General features: G+C 39.8%; 1 protein-coding gene across 1 annotated transcript in view; it reads right to left on the bottom strand.

The window, feature by feature from the left end:
• LOC101746821 (alpha-2C adrenergic receptor) overlaps positions 1-17,281 on the bottom strand; it is a 364,399-nt gene that overhangs the window by 239,766 nt on the left and 107,352 nt on the right. The window contains exon 2 of the mRNA XM_038020675.2: positions 16,468-16,611. Within this exon, the coding sequence (XP_037876603.1) occupies positions 16,468-16,611 (144 nt within the window). The remainder of the gene's footprint in view (positions 1-16,467; positions 16,612-17,281) is intronic.

The following is a 17,281-nucleotide window of genomic DNA, read 5'->3' as shown; positions in this document are numbered from 1 at the left end:
TTAGTATATATTATACACAACACACAGACATGGCAAAGGCGTTAAAAGTAAGCGTAGCTTTTTTTTCCTACCTAAACTGATAGTCTTGAGAGGGTATTTAAGCATAACCTCAACTAGTAGGTGAGCTCACGGGGCTCAAACCTAACGACGTGGCTAACACTAACCCCAGTAAGAACAGTGCTTCGCAGAATCTACCACCGGGTCGGAAACGCGACTCACTGAGAAGATCCGGCGAGAAACTCAGTGGGCTGTGTCTGTGGGTTAATTTACTCGCTGAGCCCTTCGTCGCAAGCGACGGGTTCGACGAGAACCATCACCGGTTAAGGTCACCAATAATCAGACAAACGATGTAAAAGTTACTACATTATAACGTCCATGCGTAAGTGTATTGAAAGAGAGTAAGAGGCCCCGAGAGCGAGCGAGACAGAAAACAATAATTTTTCTCACATCATTTAATACGGGAGACCCGGTCGCAATCGCTTCGGCTTTCGAGAAAATACATTAGTACCGACCTCCACTCACAACGTATTGTAACACATTTACTTAATAACATTAGGATAACTTACTCGCACATTTTTTATTTTTTATTTACGTAAATCGGTTACTTCGCATTTTATGATTTTGTTCTCATACTGGTGGTAGGACGTCTTATGAGTCCGCACGGGTAAGTACCATCACCCTGCCTATTTCTGCCGTGAAGCAGTAATGGGTTTCGGCTTGAAGGGTGTGGCAGCCGTTGTACTGTAAAACTGAGACTCAGGCCTTGAGGTAAGTGAGCTGCATTTACGTTGGTGATTCCTACGGATTCCGGGAACAACGAATAAAAAGCTTTGTGCTCTAAAGCTCTGCATGGGCATTTGGGAAATGCGATAATGGTATAACGATGATGAAAAAGAAAAACTCCGACATCCCGACCATTATGTCAATTTTTTATGATTGAAGGATTACTGGTAGCCCAGAGGCCTTTCCAATTTCACCAGGACAGGTGGGCGAGCAAAGGCTCAGCCAGGAGGGGTGGGATTTGCTAACAGCTGCCCGAAGGAGACCTAGCAACTCAAGCAGTTGCTTCGCGAATGAATCTACTACCGGATCGGAATCGCAACCCGCTGGAATATCCGGCGAGAAACTCAGCGAGCTGATGCATGGATTAGGTTCGAGGTATCGATTTCGACGAGTACGGTTACCGGGGTCTCTAAGTCTCTACGATGTCAAATGAACTAAGAGTATATTATGTTACATTTACCGAAAAAAAAAAAAAAAAAACCTAGTATTTTTTTTTTCAGTTTACGCGAATCAAAAAACATCGCGTCACGACTGACGCGGTCTTCCGTGACCACGCAAACTGCAAATGCGTTGATTAATTGACAGTAGTTTTAATTGTTTTAAATTCACCTAAACGTTCGCAACGGTGTAATAGATGTCCACATTAAAATGTAAAGTCTCGAGGAGGCTCAAAAGAGATTTAATTTCCCAAAGACAGAACCCATCGGAGGGTGGATCCGAACGTACGTAAGTATTCTTAACCGGACTTCAAAAAAAGCGGGTACCTTTACATAATTCAGCTAATTCCGGTTTTACATTCGAATTCGACCGGGTTTTGTTATTTAAAAACCGAGCGTAATCGATTTTGTGAATGGTTTTAATTTTGTACCGGATTTCGAATAAAATTTCATTGGCGGACGTGTTGTGGACTTGTGCGAGTTAGTACCGCCATTCCGGGTACGCATTCCGGTTCGAAGAGTCGAATAGCGGTTATAAAATATAATTTAAATATGACAGGATCATTGCTATCCACCCGAGTTTCAATATCAATACTTTAAGCGCCTCATAAATCTGTTTCATACATTTGCGACTATCAAAACCCCATTTTCTCAAAGGATTCTCATCAAATTTTTTGCTCGTATTGATTTCCTGATATTTCAGCATTTGAAAATCTAACGCGTAGACAGAAGTCTGCGACAAAGACATTGGTAAATTCAATACGCAATTGTCATTTAATATCTCGATGCCTCCAATGAACAGTACTCTAAGTCAAAATTTTGAAATTTTCGTTTTTCACGCAAATCGCTTCACTATGTTAAAAGTATTACAAATTCACTATTAATGGGGTTCGAAGCAAGAGTAAATCAGCTAGTTACCTACACAAGAAAAAACCATAAAATCTTGTATTATTGCAGATATATTTATCAACGTTTTTTCGTTTAAACTCTCCTCCTGTAAACCTACGAATTTGGAGTCAGAGTAGTGTTCATTTGGAGGCATCGATCTAATGTTTTTACTGTCGTCTAATATCTTAGACGATGATTTTCTAATGTTACGTAAAAAAAACAAATTTATTTTAAATAGTTAAAACCGGAAAACGACTCTTACAGTTTAGAAGCATTGTGGGCTCCGCTATCGTATGTTGCCGGTTACCAAAAGGATACAATCATCGACTTTGTAGCCGAGCTTGAGATTAATGATTGAGTTAATGCAGTCATTAACTGGTGGTGGTAGGACCTCTTGTGAGTCCGCGCGGGTGGGTACCACCGCCCCGCCTATTTCTGCCGTGAAGCAGTAATGCGTTTCGGTTTGAAGGGTCGGCCATCGGAGCAGAGTTCATCCATATTATCTGGAACCACTGCGTTCGTCGACAGTGCGTTTCCAAAGATCATTTCTGCCCCGTACCATTCGGCTTTGGAATTAACTCCCCTCCACGATGTTTTCCGAGCGCTATGACATGTCCTTCTTCAAACGAGGCTTGCGGAGAGTACTTAACGGTAGGCAGCGGCTTGGCTCTGCCCCTGGCATTGCTGACGGCCATGAGCGACGGTGACCACTTACCACCAGGTGGGCCGTATGCTCGTCTGCCTACAATGGCAATAAAAAAAAAGGGTGAGGCAGCCGTTGTAACTATACTGAGACCTTAGAACTTATATATCAAGGTGGGTGGCGCATTTACGTTGTGGATGTCTATGGGCTTCAGTAACCACTTAACACCAGGTGGGCTGTGAGCTCGTCCAACCGTCTAAGCAATAAATAAAAACTTTGGTAAATACGCGCTGTTTTCATCAGCTATTCGGGACAGGAGTTCAGGATATAAAGATCACTGGAGTTTTTTTGGCATAGGATGCTAGATGACCTCACGTGCCAGCCGGTAGATATCGCCATGTAAATGTCAGCACACACTTTGAGACCAAAGATCTATATCTTAAATGTATGGTGTAAATTCAGTCCTACTGTTTCGACTGGAACGGGCTGTACTTTGCCAAATAGGCAGGGCGATGGTGCCTACCCTTGTCGAAGTTACCTTACTGTTTTTGTTTTGTTTCTATCGACTCGAAATAGGCAACATCTTCCAACCTGCTTATAAAAATGACATTTTTTTTTTATTGCTTACATGGGTGGACGAGCTCGCAGCCCACCTGGTGTTAAGTGGTTACTGAAGCCCATAGACATCCACAACGTAAATGCGCCACCCACCTTGAGATACAAGTTCTAAGGTCTCAAGTATAGTTACAACGGCTGCCCCGCCCTTCAAACCGAAACGCATTACTGCTTCACGGCAGAAATAGGCGGGGTGGTGGTACCTACCCGCGCGGACTCACAAGAGGTCCTACCACCAGTAAATGCTTTGCTATGCTATGCTTGCATGCTTCGCTATGCTATGCTATTCGTAATCGCGCGATGTTGAGCTCCATCCTCGTAAAGCTTTAGGCTCTTCAGGGCTTAACAAGAGAATTGTGTCTTTCGTTCTCATAACTAGTCCCATCGAAGCGTCACTGAGCCACCAAACAACGAAATCAAATCAAAAGTTCCACATCCCCAGCGTACAGAAACACAAAAACTCATTCGCGATTATTAACTAAGATTCGCACGTAAATAAAACTTTGATCAATCCATCCTCGTCACGGCTAATAAAAACGGGAACTTGCTATAGCCCGAGATTAATTATCTGAGTTGTATTAGCCCCCCCCCGAAACTAGGGTAATTACCCGAAAAACCGGGTAATTGCCGTAGTACGCACGTCGGGGAGAAATTTTTAATTGAATTTAGGAATTCGCGATTCCGAGACGTAGAGATAATGTCGTAAAATCAAAGTACGTCTCGTCAGAGTGAACTGAAAATCCTCTGAGAATTTTTAATGTTACAATTTCCACTTTTGACTTTGGTAATATTGTAAGTGGTTTCTCCTAAACAAAAAAAGCACGTGTGACGCTCGGGGACTGCCACGGTAAAGCTATTGCATAGCATTTTTTACCAACTTATGCAATTATAATTAGATAATAATAATTAATTTTTAATTTAATAATAATTTAATATTAAAAATTTAATATTAAGACAACAATAAAATAAGACCACGCTATATTTATAAACATTAACAAAAGCAAAACATTGTCTTTCCTCTTCATACTCATAAGCTAGACCGAGAACCATAAAAGAAGTTGTCGTGGCCTAAAGGATAAGACGTCCGGTGCATTCGTGTGTAGCGATGCACCGGTGTTCGAATCCCGCAGGCGGGTACCAATTTTTCTAATGAAATACGTACTCAAGAAATGTTCACGATTGACTTCCACGGTGAAGGAATAACATCGTGTAATAAAAATCAAACCCGCAAAATTATAATTTGCGTAATCACTGGTGGTAGGACCTCTTGGGAGTCCGCACGGGTAGGTACCACCACCCCGCCTATTTCCGCCGTGAAGCAGTAATGCGTTTCGGTTCGAAGGGTGGGGTAGCCGTTGTAACTATACTGAGACCTTAGAACTTATATCTCATGGTGGGTGGCGCATTTACGTTGTAGAGGTCTATGGGCTCCAGTAACCACTTAACACCAGGTGGGCTGTGAGCTCGTCCACCCATCTAAGCAATAAAAAAATAAAAAAAAGAGGCAATCCCACCCTTAAAAGCGGAAGGCATTACTACTTTACTACAGCAGTAGGGTAGTAGTGGTACCAGCCCGTGCGGATTCGCAAGACGATCCACGACCAACATCACTTAACCTAAACGTGACGTAAATTCCGGAGCGGCTCGCCGAGACGTGAACCGGCGGCTTGAGTGCAACAACCCATTTCACGTACCCACTGAGCACGGAATATTATGAGTCGTTTAAGGCGAAGCACGTTAAGAACGCACGATGCCTTTTATTTAAGTGGAAGCGTTTTAATTTACGAGCTCAAAGCGAATTATTAAACTTCCAATATATATTGGGTCAGAACCACCCAGATAAACTGCTGTGGAATGTATGTATGCGACATAGGGAAGATCTTCCACCGAGCTGATGAAAAATGTTGTTTTTTTTACCTTTGCGATAGCCTTGAGGCTATTTCAGCTTTACCTTAGCGTGTAGGTCCACTGGCCCTAGCAAGGGCAGTGCTTCGTAGTATCTACTACCGGATCGAAAACGCGACCCCCTAAGAAGGGTTATCCTGAAAAGCACCAATAGCGTATTTTGTTAGTTTTTTTTGAACTATTATTTATATATTTCATTTTTAGTTGAATTTCAATTTTTTCATTGAATTGTCGTCGGTCCTTAATAAGTATACCAAATTTCGAGTTAATCCGACGTTTTGAAGGGGGTATAAATCATGTTCAAAGATTCCGTTATACACATACGTCTGAAGCTGATAAAAGCGTATGAATAAAGCAGTAACGATATCCATAACCGAATGGTTGTCCTAAGCGCGCACTTCTTTCCCGCTGTCAGCTTATAACTTAGTCAGCTTAGTAATAATAGAAGGAATTCGAGCAAGCATGCGACTCGTACAGACCGCTTAAGGTCTTGCGATAGCTTCCACAAAAAAAAATTAACTTTGAAACTTAAATATTCTCATTTATACCGCATTCTGTTAGAATTCAGCCCTAGATCGTACGCTTGTAACAAGCAACCTCCTAACTTCTATTCTACAAAGTAATTCTACAAATGAAATAAATGCTTAGTGACGAAATCTGCTCTCCAGCTGGCTTCTATTCTCAGAATACATATTGCATTGTATATATTTCGATATGTTTGCAAATATAAAAAAATACATCTCGCAGACCTCCACGTTTCTTATGGATTTTAATTTATTGCTTAGATATATTATAGATGGCTGACCCGGCAGACTTCGTAGTGCCTCAATCGATAAATATAAGACCTAAACTTTTGTATAAAATAAACTTAAAACAAACAAAAGGAATCGTTCCGACGGGGAACACATCAAAATAAAAACAAAATTTGCATTTTTATTTAATTCCGAGCATTTTCATATTTATCTACATTTTAAACCTTCTCTGGACTTCCACAAATAATTCAAGACCAAAATTAGCCAAATCGGTCCAGCCGTTCTCGAGTTTTAGCGAGACTAACGAACAGCAATTCATTTTTATATATATATAGATATTGCTTAGACATTAGCAACGTATATGTCGCCATCCATATGGAGACATGAGTTCTAAAATCTCAGTTTTTACAGAACAACTGCTGCCCCACCTTTCAAACCGAAACGAATTACTGTTTTGCGGCAGAAATAGGCAGGGTGGTACTTACCCCTGCGAGCTTATAAGACACCCTACCACCAGTAAAATCAAGATGGAGACACTGGATGACAGAGCGACCTTTGTGGGACGATGGACCAGTGAATATTCAACCAACTCTTGAATTTTATCAAAATTGAAAAATCTGATACCGTAGTATCCGATAAATCATCTTTATAGGCGTAGAAAGCTTCAGACGTATGTATGTTAGTATGTAACGGAATCTTTTAACATGATTTATACCCCTTCAAAACGTCGGATTTACTCGAAATTTGGTATACTTATTAAGGACCGATGACAATTTAATATTTAAAAAAAATATTGAAAAAATTGAAATTGAACTAAAAATGAAAAATAAATAATAGTTTAAAAAAAACTAACAAAATACGCTTTTATAGAAAAACCCACTAAAAAAAATAGAAAATAAATTTTAATAAATTTGAATTATAAATAGTGTAAGAAAAAAATATTTTATTGTAAAAAAGCGTGGGTTGCATGGTATCAGTAGTTAAAAATATTTTATGAACAGATATAAGTAGAAGGGTTATTTTGATGATATCCTGAAAAGTGCCGTAAGTAAAAAAGTTTTTAATTACAATTTATTAAAATTAATTTGGAACTGTCGCGTATATTCTATTCACATTCAGAATTTTATCCGAACAACACGCAACGCTAAAAGATTTTATTTGAACCCAAATGAATCCCAAACATTTCTGAGTTTCACTTATTTTACGGCCATTGCGCCGTATCAGAGCTGTTGATATTATTGTAAAGTGGTCGCCTCCTCTGTGCCACTTCAAAAGACTATTAAGGACCCTACTACTGAAGACGACGAGGACTTGGAAAATATCAATGACACGCTTCGGCTATCTGATTCAGAACATTTTCATCCTTTACCGCACCACAAAAAATCTCAGAGTACGCGCTTAAAATTACTCAAACTATTTTTCAATAATTAAAATTACATGTTTGTATCAACAAGAGGTCCAACCACCAGTATAAATATGGTTATGGTTCTATTGACAAAGAATATCATTTTATTAGTTATTAGTCATTATTCCTCTAATCACAAATTTCGCCAAGGCTAGGTACATAATAGACAAATAATATTAAACATAAACAATATTAGTCTATTCTCAATTTGACCACAGACTTTAAACAAAAACAAAAGTATGACAATAAACGAAGAGTATGTATGCGTGTGTGAGTGTGTAAAATACATGGTATGAAGTCGTCGTGGCCTAAAGGATAAGACGTCCGGTGCATTCGTATCTAGCGATGCACCGGTGTTCGAATCCCGCAGGCGGGTACCAATTTTTCTAATGAAATACGTACTTAACAAATGTTCACGATTGACTTCCACGGTGAAGGAATAACATCGTGTAATAAAAATCAAACCCGCAAAATTATAATTTGCGTAATTACTGGTGGTAGGACCTCTTGTGAGTCCGCACGGGTAGGTACCACCGCCCCGCCTATTTCTGCCATGAAGCAGTAATGCGTTTCGGTTTGAAGGGTGGGGCAGCCGTTGTAACTATACTTGAGACCTTAGGACTTCTACCTCAAGGTGGGTGGCGTATTTACTTGTAGATGTCTATGGGCTCCAGTAACCACTTAACACCAGGTGAGCTGTGAGCTCGTCCACCCATCAAAGCAATAAAAAATAAAAAAAACGCGAACTCTCACACAGAGAAGACTCTTGGTCTGACGGAGCTGCTACTTTTAGGGTTGTTGGAAGTGGGTAAAAGCCATAAATCAATACTGCTATCGTTCGAGTCAAAAGGGACTTGGATATACTGAGACGTGCTCATGGTTAGCAATCCATCAGCAACATTGTTATTGTTACGCCGGTAAAAGTGACGCCATCTATCGCTGAATAGTCGAACGAATATTGAAGGATCTGGTAACATCTAGATCGCTCGAGAATTACAACGCCATCTATTGTCAGATAGCGGAAACACACATCGAAAGTACTCGACTTGTGTGGAATACTCTCGATAATTCTAGGGATGCGGTATCGGCTATAGAAGCGTTGCAGAGATGGCACGCAGTCAGTTAGTAATCGGAACTACTCGAAGCGAAACAGCGAACGGATCACCTGAAGCGAAGTGGAAGAAGCGAATTCAAAATTTTAAGGTGTTTGTGAAGCGTTTTAAATGCTAATACAGTTTTTACTTGTACTTCAGTAGATTGTTTTTATTTATCCCGAATCGGCAGCGCGTAACATTATTATTAACAAGTCCCTTATTTGGCAAACGCTTAATGCGAAGGTGAAAACAAAAAAAAAAACACCCGTACAAAAAAGTTGAATTGATCATTAAAAATAATAATTTATAAAAACTTGTTTATTCAAGGGCTACATTATAACTGCGCCTTAAATCTTAAAGAGAAGCGCTAATGGGGGAAAGTAAAACAAATATTTTGAGAGAACTTTTGTATTCTTCAGATTTATAGCTGAGAAAATTTCTAATTATTCATGGAAACGGCTGAACGTACTCGCAGTGTAGGATCTGCGCATAAGATTTACGAATTTCGAATTATTAAAAGCATCTGCTTTACTTGTAATTGAATTTAGAAGTTGTATGCAAGAAAATATGTTAGAAGAGGCCATCTGAATGAAATGTAGACTTTAAGCTCATAAATTAAAGTATATTTGTTGAAAGTACGATATTAACCTTTTTGTTTTTGCTTAGATGGGCGGACGAGCTCACAGCCCACCTGGTGTTAAGTGGTTACTGGAGCCCATAGACATCTACAACGTAAATGCGCCACCCACCTTGAGATAGAAGTTCTAAGGTCTCAGTATAGTTACAGCGGCTGCCCCACCCTTCAGACCGAAACGCATTACTGGTTTACGGCAGAATTAGCCATTAACTAGAAAAAGCTAGAAAAAGCCATTAACTAGAAATTATATTGGGGCATTAACCCGCACGGAAAGATACCACTTTTTTTTTTCCCTCGTGCCGGGGGCCGAACCTCCCACGAGGTCCCCGCGCCTAGGGGGCGCGCGGGGTATGTGAGACTCAACGATCTGCAGGTGTTGAGAGCAGATCGCGGGCCCAAGGATTTTAGGGCCCACCCACGGAAAGATACCACTACCCCAACTAGTTTCTACCGTGAAGCAAGCACGCGGTTTCGGTTTGAAGGGTGGGGCAGTTCTTGTGCTATAAAAACTGAGACTTAGAACCCATGTTAATGTCTCAAGGTGAGTATTTACGTTGTTGAAGTTTATGAGCTCCGGTAACCACGTAAGACCAGGTGGGCCGTGAACTCATCCAGCTAATTCTTTTTCAGCCCACGTCCCCTTCTGGACTTAGGCCTTTCTGACAGACCCTACGCAGTCTGCATCCAGCGGGTTCCCGAGACCTTACAAAAGGCCTTCGGTTAATCCTGTGGGAGGCCTACCCTCTCTACGGTTTCCGTAACGCGGTTGTCGCTCGAAAAATGTTTTGGCCCAATCGCCCATCTGTTGAACGAAAAATGTGCTTTGCAGACAAATTATGATCTGGTCTAGAGATGTGGTACAAAAAAAGTTGGGTGGTGTCTTGGGACACCGGATAGAAACGAAGTTCCTTATTATAAAAATATAAATTTTAAGTTCTATTCGAGGTATAAAGAAAATAAAAGTGGAGGTTTCGCAACAACTCACGGTCATTCGGTAACTTGCGAACTTATTGTGGTACACTTCATTCACGGTTGTTTGCATAAGAGTTAGTTTATTGCGCAAACGAACGCTCTGAGACCGTGGTCAATGAATGATAAAAAAAAAATATTTTTTGTACGTTATTACAAAGTTAAGTCGTACACTGTGTGCATTACTAATAAAAATCTTACGTTACGGACGTTTTTTCCCGGTTAGGGTACCCCTCCGTATCGTCCCATAAGGAAGTCCCAAAAACAGCTAGGAAAATTTTCCAGTAAGTCAACATTTGTAATTACGTAATTTTGGTCAAACGTTCAAGTAGTTTGGTCAGCTAATCATTCAATCAATCATCATAGAAGACACGGGTGTGCGATACCCGCTTCATCTAGTTCATATATATATGGTAACATATACCGAAAATACGACTGTATTCCATGACACCAACACTCCTGTTCAATGTGTGAGTGATTAAACTCGCGTTTTCCACACATTAGACGCACCTGCTAATGTCTTCCGCTAAACTAACTTCAGCTCACTAACTCTGTGGTCTTGTCGCTAACAGATGTTTCCAATTAGTTAAGTATGACTTGGTTCTGAGTCTGTGCCATTCGAAGTTGCGGACATGGAGATTTGTTACCGTATTTTTGAAGTGAAACTTCTTTAGGCGTGTCGAGAGTAAACTTTAGTTCGCGACAGATTCGTTACGGCTAGAGAGAAAAGATACAATTTAGGAAGAGTGAGAGTGAGAAAATGGACAGAGCGTCTCGCGAACCACTCGACCGCGGAGAAAGGGAAAGGAAAAAGCGAGCTAGATCGTTTTTCTTATACACATACTTCCCTATTATGAAAGAAATTTTATTCAAGAATGAAAAATGAAGATAATCACAATACTACACACCGTAAAAGAAGCTTCACTTCTTTCACGTGCACTAAATTACCCGCGCACCATTTTTATTCCATAATAAAGAATTTGGGAGCTGTTTTGAAAGCATTTATGAGCACTAAGCATTCTTACGTGTTTCTGTGTATTTAAACATAGCTTATTATCATCCGTCCTGGCGAGTCGTAGAAACATAATTAAAACAAATGTTAAAGTTTAATCTCCCGTTTTATACTGTCCTTACTAATTCATACGTTTCGAATTATTTACTGTATTTCGTCGTCACAGATAGCAGTAAGTAGTAGTAGTAGTATTAGTAGTAAGTGTAGTAGTAGTAGTAGTAGTAGTAGTAGTAGTAGTAGTAGTAGTAGTAGTAAGTAGTGTCTATGCGATACCACAGTCTACGATGTTCTATTCTCGGCCTGGCCTCGGCCATTTACTGGTGATAGGACCTCTTGTGAGTCCGCAAGGGTAGGTACCAACCACCGCCCTACCTATTTCTGCCGTGAAGCAGTAATGCGTTTCGGTTTGAAGGGCGAGCAGCCGTTGTAACTATACTTGAGACCTTAGAGCTTATATCTTAAGGTGGGTGGCGCATTTTACGTTGTAGATGTCTATGGGCTCCAGTAACCACTTAACACCAGGCGGGCTGTGAGCTCGTCCACACATCTAAGCAATTAAATAAAAAAAACCGACAATCTTATCCTTCAGACCACGACGACTTTAAAGCTTCGCGTGTCATATAGCTACGGCTATGTTTTGCGATCAATGCAAAATCAACCCAATAATAGTTACCTTTGGTTCGATTTAGTTTCAAATTAATAGTAGCGTTGGTTAAGTTTGTTGTTGGAATATTGTATGCAGCAAATTTAAAGCTATTTTTAATTCAGAATCTATGTAACAAACGTATTGATAGGAACTATGATCCTGCCTATTTCTATCGTAAAACATATGTGCATTGCGAGAGCAAGTATTCTTCTTCTATATCGTTCCCTCACTACTGAAGATCGCGACCACATGTGACGTTCTTCCACTGTGCTCGATCATGGGTGGCATGGACTGCATGGTACAGACTACCACCAAGTGCTTCTCTTGCTAGATCTGACCATCTGGCTGGTGTTCTGCCCACGGCGCGCTTGCCCTCTATGCGACAAGCAATAATGAGCTTCTCTAATTAATGTCTGGGAGACCGCATGATGAATAGAAGAAGCTCATAACACGTTCCCGGCAAGTATGCTGTACAACAAAATTTGAAATTCTGATCTTGTGTGTTAAGGTTTTGGTTTTGAGGACTTAATGGACCACGGGATGAGCTGTGAGGTCATCTGCCCGAGTGCAGTAATAAAGAACAAACTTCTTCCGAGAACTTTTCGTATTTCCTACGTGCACCGTGGGTATTAAAAAGTAACAGTTTACGGCCAGCTTCGGACGTTTTTATCGTGAAATCACGCCGCTACCGAATATTAAGTTATTTTTATCGTAAACGCAATTTACCATCTCTTTTACGGGTATGGCCACTAAAACAGCGGACGGGATTTTTTAAGCGTTTTTTTCTCTCTCTGAATTATTATGATACTTTAAATCAACGACGTACCACAGTACATTGATGAGCTATTTTTTTTTTATTGCTAGATGGGTGGACGAGCTCACAGCCCACCTGGTGTTAAGTGGTTACTGGAGCCCATAGACATCTACAACGTAAATGCGCCACCCACCTCGAGATATAAGTTCTACGGTCTCAGTATAGTTACAACGGCTACCACACCCTGCGAACCGAAACACATTACCGCTTCACGACGGAAATAGGCGGGGTGGTGGTACCTACCCGTGCGGACTTCCGAGAGGTCCTACCACCAGTGATTACGCAAATTATAATTTTGCGGGTTTGATTTTTATTACACGATGTTATTCCTTCACCGTGGAAGTCAATCGTGAACATTTATTAAGTACGTATTTCATCAAAAAAATTGGTACCCGCCTGCGGGATTCGAACACCGGTGCATCTCTACATACGAATACACCGGACGTCTTATCCTTTAGGCCACGACGACTAACTATCGGGCTTACCTCGTCTAAAATAGCTACTAGTTCGATTTGAAGGATGTGTTTTTTTTTTCTACCTAAACTGATGGCCTGGAGAGGCCATTTCAGCGTAACCCTAACAAGTAGGTCAGCTCGCGGGGCTCAAACCTGACGATGTTGCTAACACTAACCCTAGCAAGAGCAGTGCTTCGCAGAATCAAACTCAGCTGACATTACAATGGTGCTTTTTTTTCCACGACTTAAAGTTATAAGGATGGGACCGCCCTTATACGTCGTGGAAAGATAACCCCATAATGTCTTGGGCGCGTTTGGAAATGAAAATTGGCAACACCATATAAAATGTCAGTTGAGTTTGAGCGGTGGTATAACGGTGTAATTTGTTAAATATAATTCATTTTTGGACAGAAGACTGAACCTTGCGGGTTTGCTGCCAACCTCGCCCTGACCTCGCCACATTCCCGTAGCGATCTCTTTCCATCCAATAGATCGTTCTAGATACACACGAAAAATAGATACCGAGAATTATTTAATTAATTAACAAATAAAAGCTCACACTACTCACCATCAAGTACGATTGAAAGTTAACACTTATGTATCTATAAAAGTAAGAAAATTCAGAGCATGATGTCCCGTTGGTAGTACCTTATGCTCTTATAGCCCACTAAAAACGCCAAATTAAAATATAGATACATACGCTGTAAAATTTTGAAGAAATCGATACCCTCTAACTTCGTGGCCAACCAACTACACTCCATTATATCTACCTATCATAAATTAGTGATACTTTTAATTTTAACTTCGTAGTTTCAAGCCGTGACCGAAATTCTGATCTACAAAATTAAGGGATTCATTTTTAAGAACTGATCTTATCGTTTGGGGTCAACTAAGATTTCGTCTTGATTTATAAACGGACCTTCTTAGTAAAATATGGTGGAAAGGTTTTCTTTATTTTCTTTTGTGTAGCTGGGAAGTTAATCCCGTAGTTATAACAAGTCGAATGACATCACATTGTGATAGTAACGAATGTCGTACTCTAAGGCAACTTGCACTCTAATTAACGATAAAATTACTGGTGGTAGGACGTCCGTGAGTCCACTCGGGTAGGTACCACCGCCCTGACTATTTCTGCCGTGAAGCAGTAATGCGTTTCGGTTTGAAGGATGGGACAGCCGTTGTAACTATACTGAGACCTTCGAACTCATATTTCAAGGTGGGTAGCGGCATTTACGTTAAAGATGTCTATGAGCTCCGGTAACCGTTTAACATCAGAGGGGCTGTGAGTTCGTGAACGAAGGATGGATCCATCTATTCAATAAAAAAATAATAAGAAAAACTTATTACACTATTAACATTAACTGATTATTAAATTTAAAACCATTTTTCAAGAATATATAAAAAGCAAAATAGCAAAATATTCTTGTTGGGCTAATGCTCAAAAATTGGGGTCGACCAGAGCAGTAGTTAAGATCATTTGAAGACGGTAGATACCGAGACCTTGACTTTAAAGTCGAGTCAGAGGGAGACTGTCAAATGACGTGATAACTCATTTATCAGAATAAAGCTAACATAAAACCGGCATTGTTCCATATGGAGCGCTCTGAGGAATTGCTTGAGATAATCCCATCATCTCATTTTTACCATCGCACCGCCCGCCGTCGGAGTAAAATTCACCCATATTACTTGGAGCCACAGAGCGTTTCCAGATATATTTTTTGTCACAACGATGTTTTCCAAGCGCTATGACCTGTCTTTCTTCAAACTAGGCTTATGGAGAGCACTTAACAGTAGGCAGCGGCTTGGCTCTGCCTTTGGCATTGCTGACGTCCACGGGCGACGGTAACCACTCACCATAAGGTGGGCCGTATGCTGGTCTGCCTCCAAGGGCAATAAAAAAAAGGAAGTTATTGCATTTGAGAGAATTCCTTAAGCTCGCAAAAGGACCAGAATGAGCGAAAACAATGCCTACATTACGAGTATACGTCAGTCAAATTTCAACTTAATTCCCCCCAAATTCTTTTAATCGAACATTTTCAACATTTCACTAACTCCATAAAGGGACGGACAAGAAAAATCTTTACCCCTAAAATTCACGAATCCAAAGGCCATTAACTAAATTATCTCACGCGGAATTATCCTTCGAAATTCAACGGGGAGGTTCTGTATAATTCTAACATGTAATCTCTAGATTACAATGTTGGTAACGCTTCAGAGATATATTTAAGTTTTAAGGTTGGTACCTTTTGAAGTATGTAAGCTTTGATTGTGAAGATTTTTTTTTAAATAGTCTTATGGCTTCGATTGCCGGAATTCAGATCATTGAAAGCTCCTTTGGTCGACGGAGACTAAGTGCATTTTTTATGTATGTATGTAATATATTTATTCATAAAACTTTCATTTAGACCATGCTTCGCAAAACTGCTTACGCAGTTTGACTGCAGGTAACTCGCTTTATATAAAAATAGCTTATAAATTATTAGATTAGGTTATATTCATGCAATTAATTTACTTACGCAAATGGTTACAACGTATTTAACAAGTGTTTTTTTTAATAAACTTTTAAATTTAGCAAGTATAGGCTCACGTCTTATCTCCTCTTGTATTTATCGCTGCCGTAAATTAATGGCGACTTTACTGATGAATCGTTTGAATCTTGTCACCTCCTTTTTACCATCTCACCACTAACCCAAAAATCTATGTTCATCTCCAGTTCGTTTCAAGCCAATATCCTACTTTTCGCGGTGTTTTTTGAGGGGCATATCCAACATCCTAGCATTGCTATTATCTACGTGCGATGACAATATGTCATAATTAGCTAATCTGCCGTCATAGTCAATGAACAGAAATACCTAAAAACATAAAACTCGTACGAACATTCATCCTCTTCAACGAAAAGCAGCTATAAAACTAAGCTAAATCGTTACCATCTTCTATTGAAGTGTGGTACAATACTGTTAGGACGGTAAGAGTAACGCCATCTATCGCCGAATAGTCGAACAAATATCTAGAACGCTCGAGACGTACAACGCCATCTATTGTCAGAATAGCGAAAACACAATACTCGAAATGTGTCGAATATTCTCGATAATTTTATTTTAGGGATGTGGTATCGGCTATAAAAGCGTTGTAGGAATGCCATGCAATCAGTCAGTATTCGGAAATACTCGAAGTGAAACAGCGAACGAATCACCTGAAGCGAATTGAGAATTTTAACGTATTTGTGAAGTCAGTGTTTTAAGTACTCTAAGTGCTAATACAGTGTTAACTTGTAATTCGGTACAATTTTATTTATCCCGAACCCCAGCGCGTAACAATACTAACACACACCCGTTTTAAAACGACAGCGAAAAAACGCGTTGATTTAAGGCCTTCCGAATCAGTCCCTAGATAAGTTAACGCAAAAACTTACCTTGCATTGTGGAAACTGCTCTAGTGGCCTGCTGACTCTCCAACCGAGGAGTGGAGGAATGCACACCAATGCACTCATCAGCCAAACCGCTGCTATCATCAGCGCTGCCCTCGCTGGTGTTCTTTTCTTCAAGTAGTCTACTGCCTGTAAAGAAATTCTTAATCAGAATTATGCTTTTTGGAATGAAGTTCCATATGGGACGATGCGGAGGGGTACCATAATCGAAAAGAAAAAAAACGTCCGTAACGTAAGATTTTTATTATTTATGTATAGTCTTAGTATGGCTATACAGTGTCTAATGTATAGTCTACGTGATGACGGTTATTATTATTATTCATATAAATAGCTGTTTCTTTCTATATTATTATATATATTATATATCATTTATAAATCATTGTGAATAAAATAAAGTTGATAACTTTGTAAAGTAGTTTTTTTTTTATCAATAAAAAAAATATTAATAAAAAATGTATACCCGAATAACTATTTTCTTTATACCTCGAATAGAACTTAAAATTAATATTTTATAATAAGGAACTTTGTTCCTATGCGGTGTCCCACGACACCACACATATTTTTTTTATTATCTTTGTAGGCAGACGAGCACACGGTCTACCTGATGGTAAGTGGTTACTGGAGCCCATAGACATCTACAACGATAATGCTCCTCCACCTATTATAGCAATAAAAACTAAATAAATAAATTGATATGGAAAAAGCGAGCGCACAACTCATTTGACCTTAACGGAACCCCTAAATAGTACATACCATAAAGTAAACAGCGTAGTGTAACTGATATTGATAATAACAGTGT

The sequence above is a fragment of the Bombyx mori genome, chromosome 26 (genome assembly GCF_030269925.1).
Source record: "Bombyx mori chromosome 26, ASM3026992v2".
Taxonomy (NCBI): domain Eukaryota; kingdom Metazoa; phylum Arthropoda; class Insecta; order Lepidoptera; family Bombycidae; genus Bombyx; species Bombyx mori.
The sequence above is the reverse complement of the archived record's forward strand: the minus strand, read 5'-3'. Positions and strand labels throughout refer to the sequence as shown.